We start from the raw sequence: 26244 nt of genomic DNA on the forward strand, positions 1-26244 counted from the left end.
CGGAGCGCGGGGACCACGAGGGCAGGCGGGCGGAGGGCGGGGAAAGGGGAGAGGGCGGCGGCGGGGCGCTCGGCGCGTGCGGTCCGGGCCGGGACTCGGGAAGGCGCCCAGCGGAGCGCTGCACATCCGAGGGCCCGGGCCCGGCGCTGGGCCGCCCGGACGCCCGGGGTCGGCGCCGCGTGGCCCCCGCGTTCCCCGCCGCCGCCCGCGCTCCCCGCCCCGAGCGCCGCCCCTCCCTCCGGCCCGCCTCCCGCCCCGCTCCCTCCCTCCCTCGGCGGCTGCCTCGCGGCGCTCCCGGCGCACTCGGAGCCCGGCGGGGACCGGGAGGCAGAGGCGGGCGGCCCTGGGTCCGAGTGCCGGAGCCGAGCGGGGCCCGGGGGCCGAAGTTTGCCGGCGGCTCCGGGAGGTGGAGCGGGTGGCTTCCAGCCCCTGGTCGTGTCCTCGCCGGGACCCGCCGGCGAGCCGCGGCCCGGCCAACTCCGCGGTGGGGACGCTGTGCCGCGAACTTGAGGTGGGAACTTGGCGCGCTGCAGCCTCTCCGAGCACCGCCGGACTGGCGGACTCGGGCTCCGGTGGGGGGAGATGCACGTGGCCGTGGCCCCGGCGCCCCAGAGGGGACCCCGAAAGCCACTGAGGGGGGCGGCCGGGACGACAGAGGACCCGGGAGCAGCTGCGGGCGGCGGCGTGGAGCGCGCTCGCCACGGTCATGGTGCGGGTCCAGCTTCTTTTCTTCCCGGGGGTCCCCGGGGTGCGAAGTGACAGGGCAGGAGGTGGGGGGGGCACATCCCGGCTGTGGCAGAGGTTTCTCGCCGTCTCGCGGGAGGATCCAGGGAGGAGGGAGTGTTGGGGGGAGGTGGTAGGGGGGCGTCTGTCACTCGCTCGTTCACTCCATCCTTAGGCACCGAAGGGAGCATCCCGTCAGTGGGCTTTATTGAGCCACTCATTAACGCCACAAGCTTTTATTGAGCGCCCACTGTGTGCTGGGCTCTGGGGACTCCTCAGCCTCCGGGGCTCCCTACCCAGAAGGGGCTCAGCCTGGATGGATTGGAGTCTTCGGATGAGGAAGGAAATGAGAGAAGTTCATTCATTCATTCATGGATAGGACAAAGATTGGTTGAGCACCTACTGTGCACAGCTCACCATGCCAAGTGCCCAACGTTCATTATTTCATTCATTTAACAGTTATTGAGGCACTGTGCTGAGGAGAGAACCGTGAAGGAGAGGGATGGGATGGGGGCAGGAGAGGATGGAAGCCAGCTTGCAGCTTGGAGAGCATACCCCTCCCCATGTGTGTAGGCAGAACGTCACTGGAAGGTTGCAGAACGGCCTTTCCTTGGTTCGCCTACTGCATTCATTCTCAAGGGGAGGGGTGGAGGCTGCAATAGGTTGTTGGATAAGAAGAAAAGGTCTTTAAAAAGCTCTTTAGGGGAGGGTGGTAGTGGGGAGGGGGGCTGTGAAACACTGATCTAACCATACCGATGAAAGGAGGCTCCCACCGATGGGGTGTATTAGTTAAGTTGTCCATTCAGCAGGCATTTTCTTAAGCACTTGCTATTCTTAAGTACATACAGGGTGCCAGGCACCAAAGTCACCAAGGAGAATGAGACTGGACACAGAGACCCCGTTTGCTGACCCCTCAGACAAATGCAGGGGAGGTGGGAGGAGGGAGCAGGAACTGCCCTGATTCATTGTATGTGTGGTAAAGGGGGAGGGGCTGCTTCTGACTCTATGAATCTAAGCAGAGGTTTATTCACTAGGGTGTGTTTGATACCCACACACATGACTGCAGTCAGAGTCACTTCAGGGAGCCCCCCCGGAGCACGTTTCCAAGGCAGATTTGGCACTACTGGAGCCCCAGCCCCAGTGCTGGAACCAGGGGAGGGGCAGGTAGCCAGACCTGAGCTTGACCCTGTGTCCTCTGTCTTGGAGCTCTGCAGAGGCACCTGCCAAGCGGGGAGGGAGGGAGGATGTGTCTGAAAGACAGGTGAGGATGGCCCCTGGGGATTGCCCTCACCAGTCATTCCCTAAGCCAGCCCATTCCAGTGGAAAGATGTCTGTCATGGGACCCACTCCAAACCCACAGGGGACTGTGAATGTGCTAGAAACAAGACAGCCTTGATTCTTGTGCCAAGCCCTGAGAACCCAGGCTGGGGGAGTCCTGGAGTCTGATTGGGGCAGATCTGGGGGCTAAGCTCCTGTCCCACTGCCGTTCTGAATTCTCTGCACCAGCCATACAGCTGGGCTCTGGCAAGAGATGAGCGAGATGCCCCAGGGAACAGAAGAGCAGAGAGATGTGTCCTGGATGTAGGGCTGAGAGACTCAAACCGAGACTAAGGTATTAACCCCCTGGACCCCTAAAAGGTGTCTTGACTGGGCCGTCTTTTCTCCACATCCCCCTTCCGAATATGTGAGGAAGAGTCAACATTTCCGGTTGCCAAAGATATAGGGTCTGGCAATCCACTCTTGGTTGGCTCATTAAACCCAGATATGGAGCCCCTGGGTGGAAAATGGCGGCTGGAGAAGCCACTCTAAAGAGAATTAATATAAAGGGGGAGGCAAGAAAGGCTAGCTGCTAGCACTCGATCCCTGCTGGCCATTTTTGTTCCATAGCAGCCAGTATTTGACTGACAAAGTCACAACACGGAGTGAATGTGCTCCAGATAGGATCCGAACGGTGCCTCAGCTCTCCCCCTGCCCTGTGGTCACAGCCTTACACCTGCGTCTCCCCAGGCGGGCGGGCATGCCATGCTCTCCCTCGTTCCTTCCTCCCTTCCCCGCCGCAGCTGACCACAGACGCACGGCCTCAACACTTGCTAAGGAACAAGAAACGAGGGACTGTTTAAGCCGGTGTCCCCTTCCTGCTGCTCCAAGGTCCTCACTGCTCTCCAAGCCTGTGCCTCTACTTAACGCCTGTGTTCCCAAATTGGGGGGCTGCAAGGAGGCAGAGAGAAACGGACCGTCTGGCTCCCACCCGCAAAGCCCCTCCTGGTAGAAGGCAAACTGTTATTTTGCCAGAAGCAGAGTAGGGAGGCTCCAGAGGCCGCCTCTGTCTGGGGGGAAGGGCGTCTCCAGCGTGTTCTCTCTTTGGGGGTGGCGGGGTGGAGGAGAGAGCCCAGCTCCCAGCAAATATCCCCCGCACCCCAGTGACTTGGGCCCCAGCTTGCAGGAAGCAGGGCTGAGGTCCAGCATGGTTGGATTGTAACGAGGGAGGACGGGAGGGAGCCAAGGAAGATGGATTCCCCACGCGGGCACAGCATCTCACAGAGATCCAGCATGCCAGGACCTGGGCCAGCCTAATGGCTGGATCTGTTTGGATTAACGTTTTAATTGAGGATTAATGCGGCGTGACCCACCTCTGAGTCAGCCCAGCCAGGAGCCCTAACCCTGACAGATGAAGCTGCACCGGCAGGGGCAGGGCTGCATGGAGAGATCAGTGGGGTGCCCTCGGCACCCGCTCGGGGTCAGGGGATCACACAAGTTGGCAAGTGTGGAGCGGGGTGGGCAGAAAGAAACCAAAGACCGAGGAGCTCAGGAAAAACTGCTTTTTTTTTTTTTAAGAGAGTTGCATTGCACTTGGTTCATTTCTTACTGCCACCTATTACCACCAATTTAGTGGCCGAAAGCAACAAATTTATTATCTTACAGTTTGGGGGGATCAGGAGTCCAAATGGGTCTCGTTGGGCTAACATCAAGGGGGCAGCAGAGCTGCGTTCCTTCTGCGGGGAGAATCCGTTTCTGCCTTTCCCAGCTGCTGGAGGCTGCCTGCCTCCTTGGCTCCTGGCTTCGCATCATTCCAACCTCTGCTTCTGTCATCACATCTCTTTCTCTAACTCTGATCCTCCTGCCTCCCTCTTCTAAGGACGCTTGTGTGATATTGGGCCCACCAGTCGATCCAGGGTCGTCTCCCCATCTCAAGGCCCTCGGTTTAATCACAGCAGCATAATCTCTTTTGCCATGTTAGGTAACATATTCACAGGTTCCATCCAGGGCTTGGGACATGGGCATCTTTGGGAGGCCACTATTCTGCCAAGCACAGGAACGTGCCTCATCAGTTTACATTGCTGACAGGGAAACTGAGGCCCAGCCAAGCGAGTGACTTGACTTCAGTGCCAGGTGAGATGGAGAGCCGGCACTGAGGTCCAGCCCTCTGGAAGGAGTTGTCTGCTTCACATTCCTCCTCTGAGAAAGGAAATGCAAGGGGAGGAGCGGGCAGGGGAGGCGCCAAGCGTGCTGTGCAGAAGCCATTCTAGCAAGCACAGAGCCCTTCTAATGTGCCAGGCACGGCTCCAAGCACTTAGGAGGAGAGTGCGATGATTACCCCCAGTTTACAGCTGAGGCCACTCAAGCACAGAGAGGTGAAGTTATTTGCGGAAGGCTGCACAGGTGGTAACTGGTGAGCCAGGCAGCGTGGTCCAGAGGCCACACCCTCACCCCTGGCTGGTGCCTGTCTACACCATAGGAGAGTTCTGCCGAGAGACCAAAATGGCAACTGAGAACTTGACGCAAGCAGGAGTTTTGTTGATTTCTTACTCTGCTCTTGTGCAAATACCCAGTAGGAATAAAGATGTTTCCCCAGCTATGGGCAGTTGCCTGCTTCTCCCCATCCGCAAAGATTTTTCGAAAGCTTGTGCATAGAAAATAGAGTCGAGAGACCCCGTCCCTGGCTTGCTCCTGGTGCTGGACACCCTCCCCACTCCACCAGGAATGAGCAATGCAGGGGCCCAGTAAAATGCAGAGTCAAAGAGGTTTGCTCAGAATCCCACAGACCTAGTTGGAGTCTGGTTTCGTCACCAGAGTCATGAGTTTTCACTTCTCAAAGCCTCAATTTCCTCATCTGTAAAATGGGGGTGTTAATAGTAACACCTGCCTCTTAGGGAAGGACGTGGGCTCGCACAGTTAAGGCTCTTCCACAGTGCCTGGCACCTAGTGTGTGAAGATGGGAGGCTGTGACGGGTGTTGCTCCAGCACTGTGAGTGTTTGGTGCTCTCTCTGCATCCCCCACCTCCTGCTGAGAAGAGGGACAGGCCTAGGACTGGAAGAGTGGAGTCGAGAGAGGACAGCAGTTTGTCAAAACCCTGGAGAGACCCAAGAGGTGTCTTAGCAGTTGGGATCAGCACATAACAGTTTGTGGAATCCTTCCTGTCCTTGATGGGATGTGGCCGTGGGGATGAGAGATCAAGTGACAGTGATCGTACCTGCAGCAAACCTCCGTTCACCAGATCCTCATAACAGCCCGGTAAGGTCGGCACACTTATCCCCACTTTATAGGGGGAAACAGGCCCAGAAGAGGGCCGGCGCCTCAGTGGGTGCAGATGGCTGTATCGGGCCGAATGGGTATTAACAAAAGCAGCAGTGACAGCCAGGCAAGCCTGACTTAGACCTTCCTCCCATCCTGCTCCCCACGCCTGAGTCCTACCCCCCAGGCCCTGCACCCCACCCTCAGTCAGATGCTGACCACAGAGCAGCCTCATGGGGTGGGGGGGCTGCCCCTCAGAACTCCTCCTGGCTTCAATGCTCATTTCTCTCTGGAAATGTATCCTCAGCCCTCCATCATAGCTCGTGAAAATCATCTTTCTCCCAGGAAGGAGGAAAAGAAATTGCATGGGGAGTGTCATCGGATCTGTGGGCTCACAAAGGGGCGTTTGATCAAGGCAGCCCCAGTGCAGAAGGTTTTTCTCCCTAAACAGAGGGTCTCCACTTCTCCAGTGAAGCTCCCCTAGCGTGGGATCCACAGAGCCTTCCAGAACCCCAAGGAGATTGAGCAGTTGGGCAGGGGGCTTCCTGCCATAGCCCAGAGCAGCTAGAGGGTCTGCAGGCTTTCCTGGCCCCTCCCTTTCCTCTCTCTCAAACGTCAGCAGGCTCTCAGGGAGCCTTCGAAAATGCCAATTCCTGGGCCTCCCCCTTGGGGATTCTGATGGAGAGGCTCTGGGGAGGGGCCTGGGAATCTGTATCTCCACTGAGTCCAGGGAGATTCCGAAGCCAGTGGCTTGATTTTTTTCGTATTCTTCTTCTTCTTTTTTCTAAAACCTGGATTAAAACCCAGGGTTGTGCTAACCACAATCTACTTCATACCACTCTTCATCACTGGCCTGTGCCAGGCCACCTTAGTCACTGTTCCCTTCATTCCAATCCCCACGCTTGTTCCCCTCCCCCTGCCCTCCCAGGCACCCTCCGTGTGGTTGATAGAGGTCCTTACATGTGCTCAAGTCTTTGTAAAATATGTAATGTTGTGTGTGTGTTCATTTACATAAATAGCATAGTGCTATAAACTTCTTTTCCTTTTTCCACTCGGCACCATGTTTTTAAGATCTAAATGTGTTGCTAAACCTACATCTAGTCCGTTGCTTCTAATTCCTGTGCAACCTCCAGGCATCCGCCATCTGCATCGCTTGTTCATTTCCCCCCTGGGAGGGACACTGGGAGACCTCCTAGCACCAAAGCAACACAAGCTGCACGCTCTTGTGCCTTGTTCCTCGCTTAGATGTGAGTCCCCAGAAGCAGATGCTGAGTCAACTATTTGAGTGTAAATAATATATTACAGACAATGTCTATCACAACCCCTATGGACCCAGGTCTGGGGAATATACCAAAGAGTGGGTTTCCTGGGTCATAAGGCACATTCCCCTCAGTACCCCTGATGGCTTTCCCAGAGGCTATACCAGACTGTGCTCCCTCCAGCAACGGGCTCTGGGGTCAGACAATACTGGGTTCCAGTCCTGCTTGATCAGGTCAAGAAAGGAGTCACCAGTGGCTGGTGGAGGGGAGGACGACAAACCCCCCTCATAGCTAATAATAATACAGCAGGCCCACTGAGCGTCCACAGGGTGTCAGGCATCGGGCCAAGCACATCACCTGTGACATCTGCTTTAGTCCTCAGCATAACTCAGGGAGGTTGGAGCAACTGATAGCCCCATTTTACAGAGAAGGAAACTGCATCTCAGAGGCAGGACATGACTCTTCCAAAGTCACAGAATGACTGGGCTTGAACCCGGATGGTCTGACTTCAGAGCTAGTGGGCTCTTCTGCTTCCCCGTCTTGGGGTAGTCAGCAAGTTGCCCCCCAAGCTGAAGTCTAACCAGCTTTTTCTCAACATCCCCTGTATTTGTCTCCTATTGCTACTGTAACAGATCACCACAAACTGAGTGGTTTAAAACAACACGAACGTCACAACATTGTAAATCAACTATACTCCAAAAAAAAAAATTAATTAATAATTTTAAAAACCACGAACTTACTACCTCACACTTCTGGAGAAGAGAGGTCTCAAATGGGCATTACAGGACTAAAATAAAGGTGTGGGCAGGCTGCATTCCTTTCTGGAGGGGAGAGTCCATTCTTTGCCTGTGTTGGCTTCCAGAGGCTGCCTGCTTTCCTTGGCTCATGGCCCCTTCCATCTTCAAAGCCAGCATTGGCCAGTCGGGTCTTTCTCGCAGCGTTGCATCACTCTGATGCACCCTCCTACCTCTCTCTGCCATCTTTTAAGGACTCTTGTGGTTGCATGGAGGCCCCAGAGAATCCAGGAAAATCTTCCCACCTCAAAGGAAGCTGATTAGCAACCTTATTTCCATCTGTGAGCTTGATTCCTGCTTGCCACATAATCTAACATATTCACAGGTTCTAGGGGTTCGGATAAGGACACGGACATCTTTTGGGCGGGGCAGGGTGGGGATTGGGGGGATTATTCTGCCTACCATAGCCCCCCTAGTGGTGTCTACCCGCACTGACCACTCGGGCCTGGGGTGGAGTGCAGCTTCAGCAGGGAAGTGGGTGCTGGGCGGCGGGCACTGAGCACAGGGAATACCGGCCTCTGGGCTTCGCCATATCTCTGCTAGCCTGGCCCTCCTGCCCACCCCAGCCCAGCCAGGTCAAAGCTATCAGCTAATACCATCCCCTCCCCGACCACACATGATCATCAGGTCAGCTTTGGTGGTCTGACACCACCCATCCATCCATGTGCGAGGCCCCCATCCCTGCTCTCTCTCCCTGATTCGCCCACACCCTCTCCTGTCCATCATCCCACAGCCAGGAAAGGCTGCCTCTAACTCAGGCCTCATCACAGCACCACCTATCGGTCACCTGGGTGAATGGCACTGGAATCATCCTGCAGCCTAGTCTTTCCCCCTCACCACACTCCAGTCCTGCAGCAGGTCCTGTCAGCTCTTCCACCAAAGTCCACCCCAAATCCATCCAATTCTCCAGACCCCTCCACTGATCCAAATCTCGATGGTCTCTTTCAAGAATGACTACAGGGGCTTCCAGCCTGCTCTCCCCAACCCAGCCTGAATCTTCTCCTGAGGATGCCTCGCCCACGAGGAATAAATCCCAGCTCCGTCTGATGCCTGCCGATGCCCCCACACTCATCTTCTCCTACCTTCCCCTCACTCACTCTGCCCAGCCACTCAGGCTTCACTTTGGTCTTTGACCATCCAAGCCCATCCCCAGGTCGGGGAGCAGGCTCTTCCCATTCCCACCACCTGAGGCACCCTCCCCCAGGTCCTCCCAGGGCTGGCTCTGCCCCCAGGGTCCCCTCCTCCGAGAAGCCCTCCTGGGTTAGCCCTCCAGCTAACATTGACCCCCAGTCATTTCCCATCTGTCACCTTGTTCTGTTTTCATCACAACACTCGCTACAGCCTGTGTACTTATTTAGAGACTGTCTCCCCCACTAGAACGTCACCTCCATAAGGACAGGGCTGGGTCTGTCTTGTCCTCTGCTGTGCCTCCAGACCTAGCCCAGTCCGACACATGATAAGTGTTGACTGAATGAATGACAGCTCCCTCAGGACTCCTCCTCCTCATCCCCACCATCGGAGCCCCTTTCTCAAATGGCTTCCTCTTCCCAAGTAGACATATAGACCCTAAGAGGCAAAATCATTAAATTCCACCATGCTCGAGAACTGACAAACCTAACACTGTAAGGAAATTTTAAAAGATCAGCCTTTTTGTGAGGGTATCAGACTGGGTGAAAAGAAGCATTATATTCCAGAAGCAGGACTTCAGAGCCTGTTTGATCTATGATCCTCACCCGAGACTCTAGCATGCAGAACCGTCACCCCACACCCATCAGACTGGGTAACCCCAAGACCAAAGGCTCAGGAGAAGTGTGCCCATCCCTCGCTTAGCAAATTCCAGCATCTGGGCCTCCCCAGGGCCCTCTGGCCCTCTGCATACAAGCAGCCTGAACGAAGCATGCTTTTTCTCTCCTCTCCATACTAACAATTCTCTGAGACAGGACAACTTTCCACACAGGAGACTGAGGCTTTAACTCACAATTGACATGGGTCATGAGAGAAAAAAAATGAGGAATCGTTAATTGGGGGAGCTTTCTGCTAGAGGGAAATCGAGGAGGGTTGAAAGAAGAAATTCTGCAAGAAGAGAAGTGATTACAGATGTGGGGTTTCACAAAAGCTCTCCAGGGCTTGCAGGATGAGAGGAATATTCCTTTGCCTTCATCACTATTCTTGCCAAACAGAATGTCGTTTTCCCTCTTGTCTTTGGTGGCAAAGATAAAGCAGCAGAGCTGAAAAGCGGTTGCACTTAAAAGCGATCTTTCTCCTCCAAGGGATTCTGGCAGGCTTTGCCTGAGGAGATGAGTTCCAATTTTAGGTGAAGTTAAAAACACTCAACTCTTTAAAATCAAATCATTTTTTTCAAACACGGGTGTACCCTAGTTTTCCAAAACCTGAGTGAAACTATAGCTTGCCCCAAAGATAAATGAGTGGAGTGATGATTTGCTTTTGTGAAAGAATTTCTGTTAGGAAGGTGCCCCTTTCAGATGTGGAAACCGCCGTGGCTCCTGTTAAACACTGCTTCTTATCCATGCAGGGTTGCGTGTATGTGTGTGCACCCACGTGTGTTTCCCCTGAACATGTCCATAGCACAGATGGACACTCAGGTATCGGAAATAGGTTTCCATTTGTAATTGATAGGCTTTGCTGGTACCACTTGCATCCATGGGGGATTGAGCTGGGGGGAGGAGTGGTGATTTTTAAAAGCAAAGTATTAGACTCTTACTACTTTTCCCTGGATCAGCTGAATTCTGGAGAGCTCTGTTGCTGTCATCTAGGGGTCTCAAACTCAAATGCCTACAGGGGCCAGGAAGGAAACATACATGAGAGAAGTAAAGTGGGTGTTAGGAGGACAACAGGGAAGGGTAGGGACTGTGGTGGATTGTAGCATTCATGCCCTGCCTAAAGGGGGCAGTCATTTCTCAGCTGGAATTTGGGTCAAATATTACCAGATAGTCTGATTTTTCAAAAGAAACCAAGATATATGAATTTTTACATGAAATGTCTCCATTTTCAAAATCTTCTCCCAGCGAGGCAAAATATTTGTGAACCAAATGCAGCCCATGAGCTATGAATGAATAAGCGATCTCATTCTAGTGGCACAAACCCTTAGCTTTGAGGGTTGGGAAGGAAGAAGTCTATGGAAGCTGAGATTTTGACCTCAGTTTCTCAGAAGTGCCCTCATCATGTTGGCCTCACCAACAGGAGACGTACTCATTTGTTGAGCATTTCTTGGAGCTTTTACACTGCTAGGCACAGGGATTAAGAGATGAGTAAAGCACGCTCTTCCCCCAGGGAGCAAGCAGTCTACTGAAGGAGCCAGGCTTGCACACAGATCATTCGAAAACAGGTGGCAAGTGCAGTGAAGATAAATGGGGGTCGGGGGTGGGCCTGACATTCGATTTAGCTGGAAGAGCCAAGGAGGGCCTTCTGGAGGAGGGAGCATGCCTGTCCGATTCATTCCTGTATCCTCAAGATGATGTTTACTGATATATGAGCAAACATGGCACTGTTGTGATAACTGTGCATTTTTTGGACATTGACCCTGATTTATGGCAAGTGATATCAGTTTTCCATGTATGGAAGGAATACAAGGTGTCCCTTTGAGTTAAATACTAATAATAATAGTAGACAGTGGGAGTTCTCTGGTGGCCTAGTGGTTAGGATTCCAGGCTTTCACTGCCATGGCCCGGGTTCAATCCCTGGTTAGGGAACTGAGATCCTGCAAGCCACATGGCATGGCCAAAAAATAAATAAAATAAAATAATTTTAAAAATAATAGTAGACAGCAAGTATTGAGTACCTACCATGTCCCAGGCACTCTATTGAGTGGTCTTAGACGGTACATAATTCATTGAATCCTCTCAGTAATCCTGTGAAGTAGATCATATGGTCATACCCATTTTACAGATGAGGAATTGAAACACATTGAGGTCGAGTAACTTGCCCAGGCCACGTGGCTCCAAAATCTATGCTCGTAACCACAACAGCAGACAGACATTTATTACTCACAGTTCTGGAGGCTAGGAGTCTGAGATCAGGGTGCCAGCATGGTCAAGTTCTGATGGGGGCTCTCTTCCTGACTTGCAGGTGGCTACCTTCTCACTGTGCCCTCACATGGGACCTCTAGTGTCTCTTCCTCTACTTATAAGGGCACTAATCCCACCACGGGGGCTCCACCCTCATGACTTCACCTAAACCTAATCACCCCCACAAAGGCCCCACCTCCTAATACCAACCCATTGGAGGTTAGGGCTTCCCCCTGTGAATTTGGGGGAACACAATTCAGTCCATATCAGCAAATATCTGCAGAATCAGCATCATCCGTGGAGACTCAGGAGTCACTGTGGGTCTTTCCTCCCCTCTCCCCACAGGCCCGAGAGGGATGTGAAGGCCCAAAATGACCCTCTTACCGGGAGACAATTCTGATTACGACTACAGCGCCCTGAGCTGCACCTCCGACGCCTCCTTCCACCCAGCCTTCTTCCCCCAAAGCCAGTCACTCAAGGGCGTCTTCTACCGCCGAGCCCAGCGGCTGCGGCCGCAAGACGAGCCCCGCCAGGGCGGCCAGCCAGAGGACCGCAGGCGCCAGATCATCATCAACGTGGGCGGCATCAAGTACTCGCTGCCCTGGACCACGCTGGAGGAGTTCCCGCTAACGCGGCTGGGCCAGCTCAAGGCCTGCACCAACTTCGACGACATCCTCAACGTGTGCGATGACTACGACGTCACCTGCAACGAGTTCTTCTTCGACCGCAACCCGGGGGCCTTTGGCACCATCCTGACCTTCCTGCGGGCCGGCAAGCTGCGGCTGCTGCGGGAGATGTGCGCCCTGTCCTTCCAGGAGGAGCTGCTCTACTGGGGCATCGCCGAGGACCACCTGGACGGCTGCTGCAAGCGCCGCTACCTGCAGAAGATCGAGGAGTTCACCGAGATGGTGGAGCGGGAGGATGAGGACGACCCGCTGGACAGCGAGGACCACGACAGCGAGGGCCCCACGGAGGGCGAGGGCCGCCTGGGCCGCTGCATGCGGAGACTGCGCGACATGGTAGAGAGGCCGCACTCAGGGCTGCCCGGCAAGGTGTTCGCCTGCCTGTCGGTGCTCTTTGTCACCGTCACCGCCGTCAACCTCTCCATCAGCACCTTACCCAGCCTGAGGGAGGAGGAGGAGAAGGTAAGAGCCCAGGACCACTCTCCTCCCAGAAGTGCACAGCCTTCTCACCTGCACTGTCACCTCCTCCAGGAGGTCTTCCCTGAGTGCACTGGCTGAGCAGCACCCAAGTCCATCATTGTGCTTACATATGTTTGTAAGTGTGTTTACATGTGTGTTGCCCGTCTCCACGTTCAAACACAAGCTCCATGCCTGTGCAGGTCTGTGCTGTGCCCCGCCCCCACCCCCACCCCCCCCCGCAACATTGTCCAGCAGGGAGGAGGCACTCAGCCACTCTCTGTTGGATGGATGGATGATGTCATGGATGATGTGATTTATGATGTACCTGGCCCCCAGCTAAGCACATGACATATACCATCAAAATTTATTTCACTAACTTGCATCCTTTCTCAGTCTTCCTAATTCCCTTGCATGAAAATATCCCAGAAAGCTTTTCTGGGTCCTGAATATGATTTTTATTGATAGATGTGTGTGTGTGCACATGACCTCAAATAGTGAGCATTTCTTTCTGTTAAATAAGAGAATTCCCATAAAGTGTTTACTCCAGGGCCTGACGGGGTGTGTGTCCAATTCTCAGGGATACCACTCACTTAGCCAGCAGTTACTAGGAGCCAAGGGCTGGGCTGCCACTCTGCCTGCATCTTATCTTCTCAGCGAATCTTCCAGCATCCTGGTATGGGAGGTGTTCTCACACCCACTTGACAGATGAGAACATTGAGGCAAAGCAGCTTGCCCAGACCCAGGTCTGCCTGAGTCCCTAGTCTGGTTCTTAAACATGGAAGTATGGGTGCCACATGGCAGCCTGGGACCTCATCTAGCCCCACAGTTCAGCCTCCTTATGTATGAAACCCTCAGCCTTTTAGTTGGGACCCTTTCCCCATACATAGGGGTTCTGGAAGCAAGTCTCAAGACAGACCAAAAGGTTCAAACGGTGCAAATTGTGTAGGCATTAGAGAAATAGGTAGTATGGCGGTAGGAACTCAACATAAATATCATGCCAGCCAGCATTTATTGAGCACTGGCTGTGTACCCTGCATGTGCTAGGGGCTTCACATGAACTCTCTGATCAAACATTAGAACCACTCACCACGTGAGGGTTTTTCCACACACATATATTATGGAAAAAGTAGCAATAGTGTTGCATTTATAACTCACAGGGAATTTCTGGCACTTCTTTTTTAATATATTGAATTTTAAAAACCAGTGTTAAGAAAACAGCGCTCAACCAGTAAAATGAACTTTTGAGAAGCATAAGGGGTAGTGATGAAGAGGGCAGGGCTAGAGCCAGACGGCATGAATTTGAATCCCACTTCATCCACTCTGGCTGTGTATCTGTAGGCAAGTTACTTAACCTCTCTGTGCCTCAGTTTCCAGACATGTCCAAGAGGCTGTGAACAGGCTCACCTCACAGCACTTGAGGGTTCAGTGAATGGGTCTACAGGAAGTGATTGGAACATTGCCTGGCGATTGCGTGCAGAAAGTGCTCACTATGAGGATTATACGTGCCTACCAAAAACAGAGGAAATGCCCGTCATTTGAGACCTGTCTGGAAACACCTGTGTTTAGTGTAGATTTCTTCTTGGCTCCAACGTACACAATACTGATTTTATCAGGAAAATACTAACAAAGCCACAGTTTATTCAACTTCTGATACTTGCTTTAAAAAAAAAAATACCCGGCCTTTTTCATGACTCAGTAAAAATGCTGTTCTTCTACTTCATTTGGGGGACCAGTGGGGTTCACTGTTTCACCTGAGCACACGTTTGAGTGCCTACTGTATTCAGGCTCCACAGGGCAGACAGGGTGACCAGAGTGAGTCTCCAGATTCAGGGAGCTCAAGTCTAGGTGACAGCCCCGTGACCATAAGTATGACACACAAGCCAAGGGGGCTCTTGTGAGAGGACCACCAACTGTGCTGGGGATACTTGGAGGGGAAGCACTCCAGGAAGGCTTCCCAGAGGAGGGGGCTTCCTGTCCCAGAGGTCTGAGACCTCAAAGCCTCACCAAGTACTAGTTCATCTCTCCAGCCTCTCACGTATTCCTAGAGAAAGAGCTAGCAGAGCAGGTCTGGTAGAACCCAGCTGTGCCCGGGAACCGACAAGATGCCCCAGGTAGAACCCTTTGTGCCTTCCCTCTCTGCCAAAGGCCCCTTTGAGGTTGAGGTCCAAACCCACTGGGGACGGTCCACCGTCCAGTTGTATTGCAGACCAGAGCAACAAGCTGGCAGCCCACATGACAGATGCAGCGCACAGATGTGTTTGAGTGAACCACGGAGTGCTTTCTTTGTATTAAATTGTCACAACATTTAAAACCCAGGAGATTTCATGTGAAACTCCAAATTTCCAGCTTCTCTTGAAAAATTCGGTGAGGCAGCCTCAAGACTGAATTCTCCTGGGACAGCCATCAGGGGGCGGTGAGCAAGGTGGCTGTGCTCCCCAGCAGGCCTCCACCCGACCTGGGCCACCTCCACCGTTTTCCCTTTGCCTGACTGGCCTTCACTTGACACCCCGTCTAAACACCAGGCCAGGGCTCTTCCGTCCATCCTGGTAACAAATATGAATTGATCACTGGGCGCATGCTGGGCCTTTCCAGGCACTGGGGTCCTGAGAGTGAACAATACACAAACTGTCCTGCCCTGTGGGGCTACAGCCTCCTGGGGCAGTGGGGCAGGCAGGCAGGGCTGAGACAGACAATAAACATGGTAAATAAGTAACTTACTGAGCATATTAAAAGATGATGAGCATAACGATGAAATAGAGCAAGATAAGGGGAATCGGGGTACCGGACAAAGGGGGGGGCATTTAAACAGGGCAGGTCCCAAAAGCCCTCCCTGGGAAGGTGATATGGAAGCAAAGGAAGCTGGAGGAAGGGAGGGCAGAGCGATACGGGCGTCTGGGGGCAGAGGAATCCTGCAGGGAAAGTCAAGAAAAGTCAATGCTGAGCTGGTACGGGTAAGCCTGGGGTGTTGGAGGAGCAGTGAGGAGGCCCATGGGGCTGGAGCAGGTGAGCGAGGCAGGCAGGGGGCAAGGAAGTGGGAGAGGTGGTGGCTTGGCCACCTGTGCCCCTGGGGGACTTGAGCCATCTCTCTGAGCCACGGAGGATGCTCAGCAAGGAGGGACAGGATCCGATTCGTGTTCTGAGCCCCTCTGGCTGTGTGTGCGAAATGGACTGCAGGGACCAGGGAGCCCAGGGAAGAGGTGCCTGCAACCGTGCAAGTCAGAGAGGGCGGTGGCTGGACCCGGGTGGGGCAGTGGACAGAGTGAGAAGTGCTTTGACTCTGGAATCATTTTCAGTGAAGCACCAGTGGGATTTCATGAGGATTACAGGGGAGGCGTCAGGATGAGGCCAAGTCTGTCCTGAGCACCCGGAAAAATGGGATTGCTGATCGCTAAGAAGGGAATCCACAGGTGGGCAGGTGTGCAGGCAATCAGGAGCCCAAAGAGACTAGATCTTAAATGTTCTCAACACAATAAACGGAACGATAATTATTCACATTGCAATATATTAATGTATCAAATCAACTCATTGTACACCTTAAATTTGTACACCATGTTATATGTCAATTACATTTCAATAAAAATAAATTTTAAGAAGAAAGAAATCGGGAGCCCGTTTCAGGACATGATGAGTTTGAGACACCTATCAGACATCCCAGGAGGCAGCCCGTCTGGGTTCTGGAGTTCAGGGGCGAGGTCTGGGCTAGAGAGAGATTAGGAATGGTCAGTGTTGAGATGGTACTTCAAGCCCTAGGTCTGCACGGGATCAACCAGGGAGTGAGCATAACCAGAGAAAGAGAGGACTCAGGGCCACAGGACGGGGACAGGCATCGTGCCCAGACCACCTCTCACCCGGGCAGCCCAGCCAGGACAGAGCCCCGTGCTCCTTGCTGGTGGGACCGCTGACCTCTCCCCTCTCTCCCAGGGCCAGTGCTCCCAGATGTGCCACAACATCTTCATCGTGGAGTCTGTGTGTGTGGGCTGGTTCTCCCTCGAGTTCCTCCTGCGTCTCATCCAGGCGCCCAGCAAGTTTGCCTTCCTGCGGAGCCCGCTGACGCTGATTGACATGGTGGCCATCCTGCCCTACTACATCACCCTGCTGGTGGACGGCGCCGCCGCGGACCGCCGCAAGCCCGGCACAGGCAACAGCTACCTGGACAAGGTGGGGCTGGTGCTGCGGGTCCTGCGGGCGCTGCGTATCCTGTACGTCATGCGCCTGGCCCGCCATTCGCTGGGGCTGCAGACGCTGGGGCTCACGGCCCGCCGCTGCACCCGCGAGTTCGGGCTCCTGCTGCTTTTCCTCTGCGTGGCCATCGCCCTCTTTGCCCCGCTCCTCTACGTCATCGAGAACGAGATGGCCGATAGCCCCGAGTTCACCAGCATCCCCGCCTGCTACTGGTGGGCCGTCATCACCATGACAACTGTGGGCTATGGCGACATGGTACCCAGGAGCACGCCTGGCCAGGTGGTGGCGCTCAGCAGCATCCTCAGCGGCATTCTCCTCATGGCCTTCCCCGTGACCTCCATCTTCCACACCTTCTCCCGCTCCTACCTGGAGCTCAAGCAGGAGCAAGAGAGGGTGATGTTCCGGAGGACCCAGTTCCTCATCAAAACCAAGTCGCAGCTGAGCAGCATGTCCCACGACAGTGACATCTTGTTTGGAAGTGCCTCCTCAGACACCAGAGACAACAACTGAGCCCAGAGGACACACCCCGCCACCGCCACCGCCAGGACGCCCCCAGCCCTACCCGCCCTCTGAGGCTTGAAGCTATCGCCGTCACTACAGAAGCCTTCAAAGGCACGTGCTGCTTCTGAGCGCAGCCCTGGCCTAGGAGTGACCGAGCCACGCCCCAGGGAGGATGTCCCAGCATCCATCCGCAGGGGGTCCCTGGTCCTCAGAGTCCAGAAGGGAAGGCCAGCACACAGCCCTGTCGGTCCCCCCGCCCGCCCCAGCCCCCACGCCTGTTTCCCTAATAAGGAAATGGCTTGTTCTTTCCACCATGTAAATAACATGCCCAGCAAAGACTTGCTTTCTGGGGCTGCCTAGAGAAAAAATACAAACATCAGCAGCTACACGTCTGTCTTTAGTGTGGATCATGTGCAATTAAAGAAAACCGGTGAAAAAGAGAAAAAAAGCCTTCCATGGAGCTCTCTTAAGAGAGGAAACGGCGCTTCCCAGCAAGGCCAGCCAGTGTGGGAACCAGAAGTAAAAGGGCCTGTTTCCTTGGGTCCTTCATGCCTGGTGGGGTCCCCGTGGGGTTGGAGGAAAACAGGGCAGGTACCTTTGGGAAACTGCTGGTAAAGACTGCAGTCCCTCGCTCCTCTTTCTCTTTGATTCCTCCCACCTCCAGGCCTCTCTTTCCCTCCTTTTTCCTTCTCTCCCATCTGCTGTTCTCCACTTTTGCACCTTAAGGCCTGTTTCTCAAACTTTTCCGCCAAGGCACCCCTAACAGCCAAGTAGATACCACGTCAGCACTGCTGACTACAAAGGTGAAATCACTTCATTTTCTCTTTAAAAAAAATAGTGTGGATTTTTTTAATTCTATGCCACATTTATTTTAATTTTTGAAAAAAAAAAATGCTTCAGACCGTTTATCTGAATCTAAATGTAAACCTAGATGACTTTAGGTTGATGCTTTGGGAAGGTGGACCACAGTTTCCTGGGCCATCTGAGGGCATAGTCTGAAGCCCCCAAAGGCCTCCCTGGGCCCCTCAAAGACCTACAGAGCACCCACCCGACCAGGAACACCTCCCGATCTCATGCAGTGTGGATGGTGCCAGGTAGAGAGGGAGCCCCAGGGCAGCCCACCAGATTTACTCTGCTTGCAGAGTTCAGAGCCCCTCGGTGCCAGTCTGGAGAGGGGGCTTGGCACCCAGGTGGCGGTCACAGGCCTGCCTTCTGCCTCACAGATACCGCAGCATCGCTGGCTTCTCCACCCCAAACGCCTGCGGCCTTAGCCCCGGCCCCTCCCCTCGGCCAGCTGCGGAAAGCAAGCTCGAAAACAAATCTGGTCCCATCACTCTCCTGCCTAAACCCACAGCGGTATCCATCACGCTGAGAATAAAGCGCAAATGCCCGGCATTGCCTGGGCCTGCCGCCCTGTCCAGCCTCATCTCCCACGTGTCTCTCTTTCGCTCACTCCATCCAATTACGCTGGCCCCCAAACTGCTCTTTAGAAGCACCCAGCGCATTTCCCGCCCTGGGCCTTCACACATTCAGATCCCTCCGCGGGAACGCCCTTCCTGCCGAACTCTGCAGAGCTGGCTCCTCCCATCACCTTCCGGACCACTTGCCTATAGAATCCCTTCCAGCGCGCACGGTACCCGCGCTCTCTCTCTCTCTCACCCAACTGATCTTCTCCATCCACTTATCGGCCTCTGGAGTTGCCTTGTTTATTTCTCTGCTCCTCACTTATGGTCTGTCTCCCGCCCAAGGAGGTCAGTGCTATCGTGGCAGGGATTCAGCGCTAGAGCTCACGGCTGACTCCCAACAGCTAGCACAGGGCCCGGCAGCCAGCAGGTACTCAACAGACGTTTGTGGGATGAATGAAAGACTGAGGGGAAGCAAGAAAAAGGGCCATAAAGTAGAAAGGCTTTTGCTTTTAACATTGGATAGCGGGACGTCCGAGCACCTCTCCCTCGCCCTCTCCCTCCCTCCCTCCCTCTCTCTCTCTCTCTCTCTCCCTCTCTCTCCCCCTACCCAGTGGGGAGGCAGGGGCAGGGCTACCTCTGCACGGTGTACACGCAGTGATGCCGACTGGAAATATCATGCAAGTCACGAGGGCCTCGTGAAAGCCTCCCCCTGACACCTGCTTCCAGTGACTCACGCCTGAAAAGTAAGTGTTCCGACTAATTAGCTCTACCTTCCCGAGCCCGGTGTGTGTCATAGAGATCAGGCAGTGCCGTCACCGTAATAATACCTTAGATTTATGGAATGAGCTTTTCCCCCCTCCGAAGTGGCTAAGAGAGAACGGAAGACAATTGAAAACGCAACACAGACAGAAGCGTGACACACAAACAGCCTTTAAAACTCCAGGGAGGGGAAAGCCAATACCATTTGAGTTGGGGGAACCCAGAACGGGCCACGCTGGGAGGGGAGTCGCACACCCACCACACCGAGGGCAGAGGAGGAGCTGGGGTCACTGAGGGTCCAGGTTTCTGGCATCTTCTTGCCCAGATTCTCATCTGTGCTGGTGGCTGAGGCGGAGGCCCAGACGCAGGTGCCTCTCAAGACCTCGCTTGAGGGACAAAGGGACTCGAGATACTGACCTTCACACCCAGAGTGGTGCTTAAGGATCCTTTGCCCTAATTAAGAATCCGGAGGCCTCAGGACACCTAACTAGCCACTTCTAGGACCATCATCGACTTGACCATCGTGGCTTTTCCACTTTTTTTTAAGCAATATGAAATCTGATGAAGAAGCCCAGCTGTAAATTGGACTGAATAAGGGCTGTTCTGATGGAAGTTGGGGGCACAATTCTTCCCCCGGCCCTAATGGGGGCTCCCTTTTGACCCCGGTACAGGCAACTAACTCCATGCAGTGAAAATCACGGTGAGTGAAAATCACTGCTCTAGGGGAAACGGCAAAGCAGACCTTTCCCAAATGTGTCTTATTTTTTAGGTCACATGGACATCCCCCATCTACAGTTGAGCTCAGTGCTTCCCTAAGACTCACAGTGGGGATTGGGAAAGGCTGATTTCACAGTACAGATTCTCAGCCCACCTCTGAGGGGGGCTGGGACCTCTCACCTCGGGCACAGAATTTAAGGGGGAGTCAAAAAAAAAACTTAGTAATCAAGATAAATCATATTTCAGTGCAATATTTTTAAAAAATCAAGACTAATGCTAAAAACCCATGAGGAACAAAATAAAGACAGGATCTGCCTTTGCCATTGCATAACTCTGACCCACATACCTCTCTTCAGTTCCGGTCCCGACTGGACACCCCTGCCATATCCTGCAGGACAGTTCCAGCCAGCCAAGCCAGTCCCCCAGGAAGCACGTGTGGGAGCCTTTAGCACCTGGCACCGCAGCTGCTGGGCATGGGCACCCTTCCCACTGGAGGGGATCAGAATGGCCACCAACCCCACCTCCTGCCCCAGTGAACATTTGAGAACCAGGCCCCTGCCCTCATGGGGCCTGCACAGTGATGGGGAGAGAGAGAGAGACAGTGACATGCAAATTGAAGAAAATAATTTCTGATGTTGGTGAGCACAAGGTGACCTGGCAGACAGCGACTGGGGCCAGAGGAGAGGTGGAGGGCAGCCCCTGAAGGGAGTCAAGGAAGGACTTTCTGAGTAGGTGACATTGAAATGGGGACCGGGAGGAGGGGAAGGGGCAGCTATCCAAGCAGAGGGGACAGCCGGTGCAAAGCCCAGAGGTGGGGAAGCCCTGGACATTCCACCAGCTGTCGAGGGAGCCTGTGGGCCCATGGCCCCACTGCGAGAGTCCTTCCTCCTAGGGAGAACACTCAGATCTGCAAAGTTGACACTCTTTGAACAAACATTTCCAGAGACCTTACAGTGAGCCAGGCCCTCTCAGAGCAGCTGGGGACAAAACAATAAAACAACAGAACTGGACTCAGTCCCTGCCCCAGAGGTGCTTATTATTTAATGGAGAAAAGGTGAATAAAAGATTTCTGCACACGTGGGATGATGGGGATGCAGGCGCAGGGAGCTGTAGGAGCATGGAGAACGACATCAGCTGGGAATTCCCTGGTGTTCCAGTGGTTAGGACTCGGCACTTTCACTGCCAGGACCTGAGCTGGATCCCTGGCTGGGGAACTAAGATCCTGCAAGCTGCACAGCACAGCCAAAAAAAAAAAAAAAAGAAAAAAAGACATCAGCTAAAGGAAGCATGATTTTCACTCAGATTTACATTTGCTAAAACGGCCTCACATACATTTTCCTCCAGAAAAAAAAAAAATAGTATTCCTCCTAACACTGGTTCTCCTGTCTCTCCATCCAGTCCTGTTAACTTATATCAGGAATCTGGCCACTTAACCTCCTCCAGTGGTCCAGCCCCCATCCTCTCCCACGTGGATTGTTGCTGAAGCCTCCTCCTTGGTTTCCCTGCTCTCCTGCTTCCCCTCCCATCTGTTCTCTGCACAGCACCAGACGGACCCTGTTGAAACGCAACTCCAATCATACTCATCCTCTGCACAGAGTGTCTCCCCCAACCTGGTGACATTCCATCCCACTCAGTCAAAGCCAGTGTCTCTCATGGCCCCAGCTCCCTGACCTGGTCTCCTTGTCTCCTCCTCATCTCTCCTTTCAGCTACACCAAACTCTTTATTCAATGAACGGACCAAATACAGTCCCTCCTCAGGGCCTTTGCACGCAAGTGTTTCCTTTGCCTGGAAGACTCTTCCCTAAGGTATATCCATGTGCTCCCTCTCTTCATTAGGGTCTCTGCTCAAATGTCACTTAAACAGAGAGCCCTTATCTGACCTCCTCCCCACAGCCTGTATAAAAGACCACACTCCTAGCATGCCCCCAGTGTGTTAACCATGACTTTTCTTTTCTGTATTCTGATGCTTTGACATCCGGAACCTTGCAGACCCTGCAAGGACTGCTCCTTCCAGGGATAGCCAATTCCTAGAGATGGTAAACCACTCACCCGCAAGTGTGCTTTTCAAATACAAACCAACCAATCCGGATTCCATACCCTTAGCCACCTCCTTCCACCTCCCTTTTTGGGCTCTCACACATCTCAGGGCCAGATCAGACAACCAAGGACAGCCCTATGGCCCAGGGCTCGCTGAAATTTTTCCAACTAGCCAATCCTAAGCCAGCTTACCCTGCCTCGCCCACTCCTTCCCTCAAAAACCTCAGTAAAGCTCTTGCCCACAGTTACCCCCTCCCTCTGCCTCTGAACAGCCCTGTGCTTCCCCATGTGTCCCCCCACGATGTGGCATGCCCCCTTCGCTTGGGAACTACGAGTATAACAAACTATCTTTTCAATGGCAATTGTCTCCTGATATGTTGGCCTCGCCGTACCTGAATAATAATAAAATCTATATTTAAAACCCCCAGCCCCTTAACCTGCTTCATCCTTCTCTGACAGCCTTATTATCACCCAGTACCTTATATATTTATTGCTCATGGGCTTTCTTTCTCCACTAGATGGTCAGCTCCATGAGGGCAGGGACCTGCACAGCAGTATCCCCAGTCTACAACAGCACCTGGCACGTAGTAGGTGCTCAATAAATATTTGCTGAATAAATGAATCTGTGGATCCCTTACTTCTATACAGAGTCCTACAAAATACATACACATATCAACCATATTTGTTCACACATATGGTGGCATGACTCTCATTACAATCTATTCCTGTATAAGGGCACCACAATTAAGCAGTCAAATAACCCACCACCACCCCCAGGTCACCCGATGATGTCTGCTTGGAAACCACCTCCACCATGTGAATTTATTTATTTTATTTTTTTGGCCACTCTGCATGGCATGCAGGACCTTAGTTCCCCCAACCAGGGATCAAACCCATGCCCCCTGCATTAGCAGCACGGAGTCTTAACCACTGGACCGCCAGGGAAGTCCCTCTACCGTGTGAATTTAGTCCTCCATCAACATCCATGTATTTTTAATTAAATGTATAAAAAGATACTGTGGGAGTTTGTTTGAAAACATAAAACAGAGCCCGAAATATTTTTTACGTTTTCTTTTCTGAAAAGAACATGCCATTCACCCAAATGACCTGGAAATGTCCAAATAAATAAATTTGTTGTAATAAATTTAAAGCCACCAACTAGCCTTGCCTTTAAAAATAGGGGGCAAAAAGAACCTAATAGGACTACGTCCCAGGTCTGGATTACTTGGTAGCTATTGGCATTCCACCATGTTTATTATTATGTCTACATGGGACACAAAACAGAAGTCCTTAGAATCATTCTCTAAATGACAAGTCCATTTAATAAGGACAAGCCCAAGGAGGTGGGTATGTGACCCCATTTAACAGAATAGCTGCTAAATAGATAAAAGCTGTTTCTCCATAAAGAAGATTAGATGGAAAACACCTCATTTTAGAAGCTCAGAGACTTTTGAAACAGGCATAAAAATTACTCAGCAGTGAGAGTCAACCAAGGTTTCTAGGGGCCATTCTGGGGAAGGGAAGGGAACTGGCAAAAGTGAAGCAATACCTTTATTCTGTTGCCCTCAGCTGTTCAGTCTTACCCATCCCGGGCTGCTGGGCTGTGCTCTGCTTTTGAAGGAGAATAAATTGGAAGGCCCAGCTGAAAGCACATCCCCAAACACTAAGATTTATGGTTTCTGGCAGAGACTTGGGGTGGGCCCTCCAGCCTCCTCCACGTGCCCAAGGCAAGAGCCCAAGTTTGCCCAGAACTTCAGCAAAGGATCTGGGAGAGTTATGAGGGTAGCCTCATCTCTGTTAAGGAGGCCTAACCTGTTTGCCTGCAGGGACCAAGGAAAGAGGTAGAGGGAAAATAAGTAACAACCACTCGTGTCTACAGAGTTGCGATCGGTGCTTGGACCTCACCACAGCCCCAGAGCTGGGGCAGTGTTGGCGGCAGACATTGCTAGTTGCCCATGTGAAAGCCTTCCCCATCTTCCCCACCAGCAGGTCCCCTGTTTGCCCAGTCCCAAGGTTTACACCAACCATGGTAATCCCATCACCCTTTGCAATGAGTCGTCAGAGGTGGGCACGTGACCCAGTTTTGGCAAACGAGACCCCAGAGGAAGTCTGTCTGAGGTTGCTGGGGAGATTTTCCCTCTGATATGAGAAAGCCCTTTTCTCCTCTTTCCTCCTTTCTGCCCTGGATGCTGTTGAGTGAGGACATGGGTAGAAGAAGCTGTAGTTGTCCAGCCCACAGATGCTGTGTTGTCATAACTCAGGGCAGCCCCCTCTCCAGGAAATCACAGCATCCAGAGATGCCTTCGAGGTTACAGCCCTACCCCACCAAGCCAGCTCACAGCCACTGGCTGGCTGACACAAGGGTGCAAGTCCTCAGCCCCTTGCCTCAAGGTGGAACTTGTTCTGTGATGCTGTTCATGCTTCAGAGCTCCCTGTGGGATCAGGCAGAAACTAAACTCCAGGCAAAACCACATCTTTGCTTACCTTTTCCCCTGCGCAATCCTGCTTCCCTTCTCCATTGCAGCTTTCTCCTGAGAGCACATCTCAGTAAAGCACATGCGCCTCATTCCCCATCTCAGCCCCCTGCTTCTAGGGAGGCCAACCTAAGACAACAGGTGCTGAAGCTGGGCAGCCATACTCATGACCAGGGGATGGCAAGTTGGAGGAAGGAAACCCAACCTGCCAAGGAGGGTGGATCTGAAAGATGCAAAGGGCCTGCTTGGGTCCATAAAGACATCGTAAAGCTGCTGAACTCACCCAGGGACACCTACCTCCAAATGATAAATGCCTTTCTGATTTAAGTTACTGCTACTTAGAATGACCAATCATCCCAGTTTGCCTAGAACTCAGGGTGTTCCCAGGATGCTGCATTTAGCATTTAGCATTCAGTGCTAAACTCAGAAAAGTCCCAGGAAAACCAGGATGAGTTGGTCACCCTACTGCTAGTCAGTCAGGCATTCTCAGAGGCAGAGGCATATCCAACTTGTAGTCAGAGGCATATCCGACTGATATGACTATAGTCCCCATTTTACAGTTGGAGAAACTAAGACACAAGAGGCAAAATGAGGTGTATGTGGCCACACGGCCAGTTAATAGCAGAGCTGGAATCAGCAATCAGAACTTTTGACCTCTAATCCAGAACTCTGTCAGAAATATCTATTTCACTGAAGAGGAGCTATTAGACCCCAGCAGAACACTAACTGCCAAGTTTAGTGGGCACCTGTAGTTTGCCTCCCCAGCATCTGGTAGTGGCCACTCAGACAGAAACCCTAGTGGCTCATCGACCACCCATTCTCCCCTTCCTCCTTACTAACAAGCCCAAATTCTATCCAGGTGCACTGCCACTGAGATAAAGGCTCTATTTTCCAGCCTCCCTTGCAGCTAGATGGGGCCAAATGAAAATGTTCTGGCCAGTAAGGTGTAAGTGAAGTCTTGTAGGGGCTTTGAAAAGGCTCCTGAAGAGGGGGGAAATGGTCCTTCTTCTGTTCTCCCTGTTCCTGGAACATAGATGTGATTGCTGGGTCTCTAACAGCTGTCTTGGACAGTGAAGTGACTCTGAGGATATAAGCCAAGTACCAAGGATGATAGAACAGGAACGTGAGTACCTGGGTCCTTGAGGGCATCTTAGGGCTGCCACATCCTGGACTCCATCCTCCAAATGGATGTTGGGATTTATATAGGCCCTATCAGCAAAGAACCTCTCTCTTCCTCACTGGATATAAATCTGAATGGTGTACATATGGGAGCCAAAGAACGGAGCCAATAAAGAGGAAACAGAACCAAAGGATGGAGAGAGAGAAACTAGGTTCTAATGTCAACAATGAATCCCTGGAACCAGCAGTGCCTGAAGCCATACCTTCCCCTGGACTTTTCATTCATGTGATCCAATAAATTGGGTTTCTGTCATTTTAACTGACTGATACATACCTGAATCTGAATTAGAAATCCAGGAAGGGTCCTGTGAAGTTTAGCATCTATCAAGACACCTTTAACAATAAGAGCATCTTCAAGCTCAACTTAGCACTCTAGCCAGCTGGTAACACTGGTCTTCAGAGGAGTCAATCCATATGGTTTTCTTAATTTATGTGAGTGGGACACCCTGAAGGAGCAGGAAGTGCTGCAAGTCCCAGGACAAACAGAAGGAACTTGGGCTCTGGAGCCAGAGAATCTCAAGTTCAACTCCCTG

The 26244-nt window shown here is 52.7% G+C and overlaps 1 protein-coding gene across 2 annotated transcripts; it reads left to right on the forward strand.

Moving 5' to 3' along the window:
• Positions 1-58: 58 nt before the first annotated feature.
• On the forward strand, positions 59-19063 carry KCNG1 (potassium voltage-gated channel modifier subfamily G member 1). 2 transcript variants are annotated; one of them, XM_082430449.1, is made up of 3 exons: positions 59-511; positions 11660-12459; positions 16378-19063. In XM_082430449.1, exons 2-3 carry the CDS (start codon positions 11686-11688, stop codon positions 17146-17148), a joined length of 1545 nt encoding a protein of 514 aa, XP_082286575.1. In that variant the 5' UTR covers positions 59-511; positions 11660-11685; the 3' UTR covers positions 17149-19063. The 2 variants fall into 2 exon arrangements, with proteins under 2 accessions (XP_082286575.1, XP_082286576.1); XM_082430450.1 differs by lacking the exon at positions 59-511 and adding an exon at positions 533-709.
• The last annotated feature ends 7181 nt before the right edge of the window (positions 19064-26244 follow it).

This window comes from Balaenoptera physalus (assembly GCF_965194825.1).
Source record: "Balaenoptera physalus genome assembly, chromosome: 16".
In the NCBI taxonomy this organism is placed as follows: domain Eukaryota; kingdom Metazoa; phylum Chordata; class Mammalia; order Artiodactyla; family Balaenopteridae; genus Balaenoptera; species Balaenoptera physalus.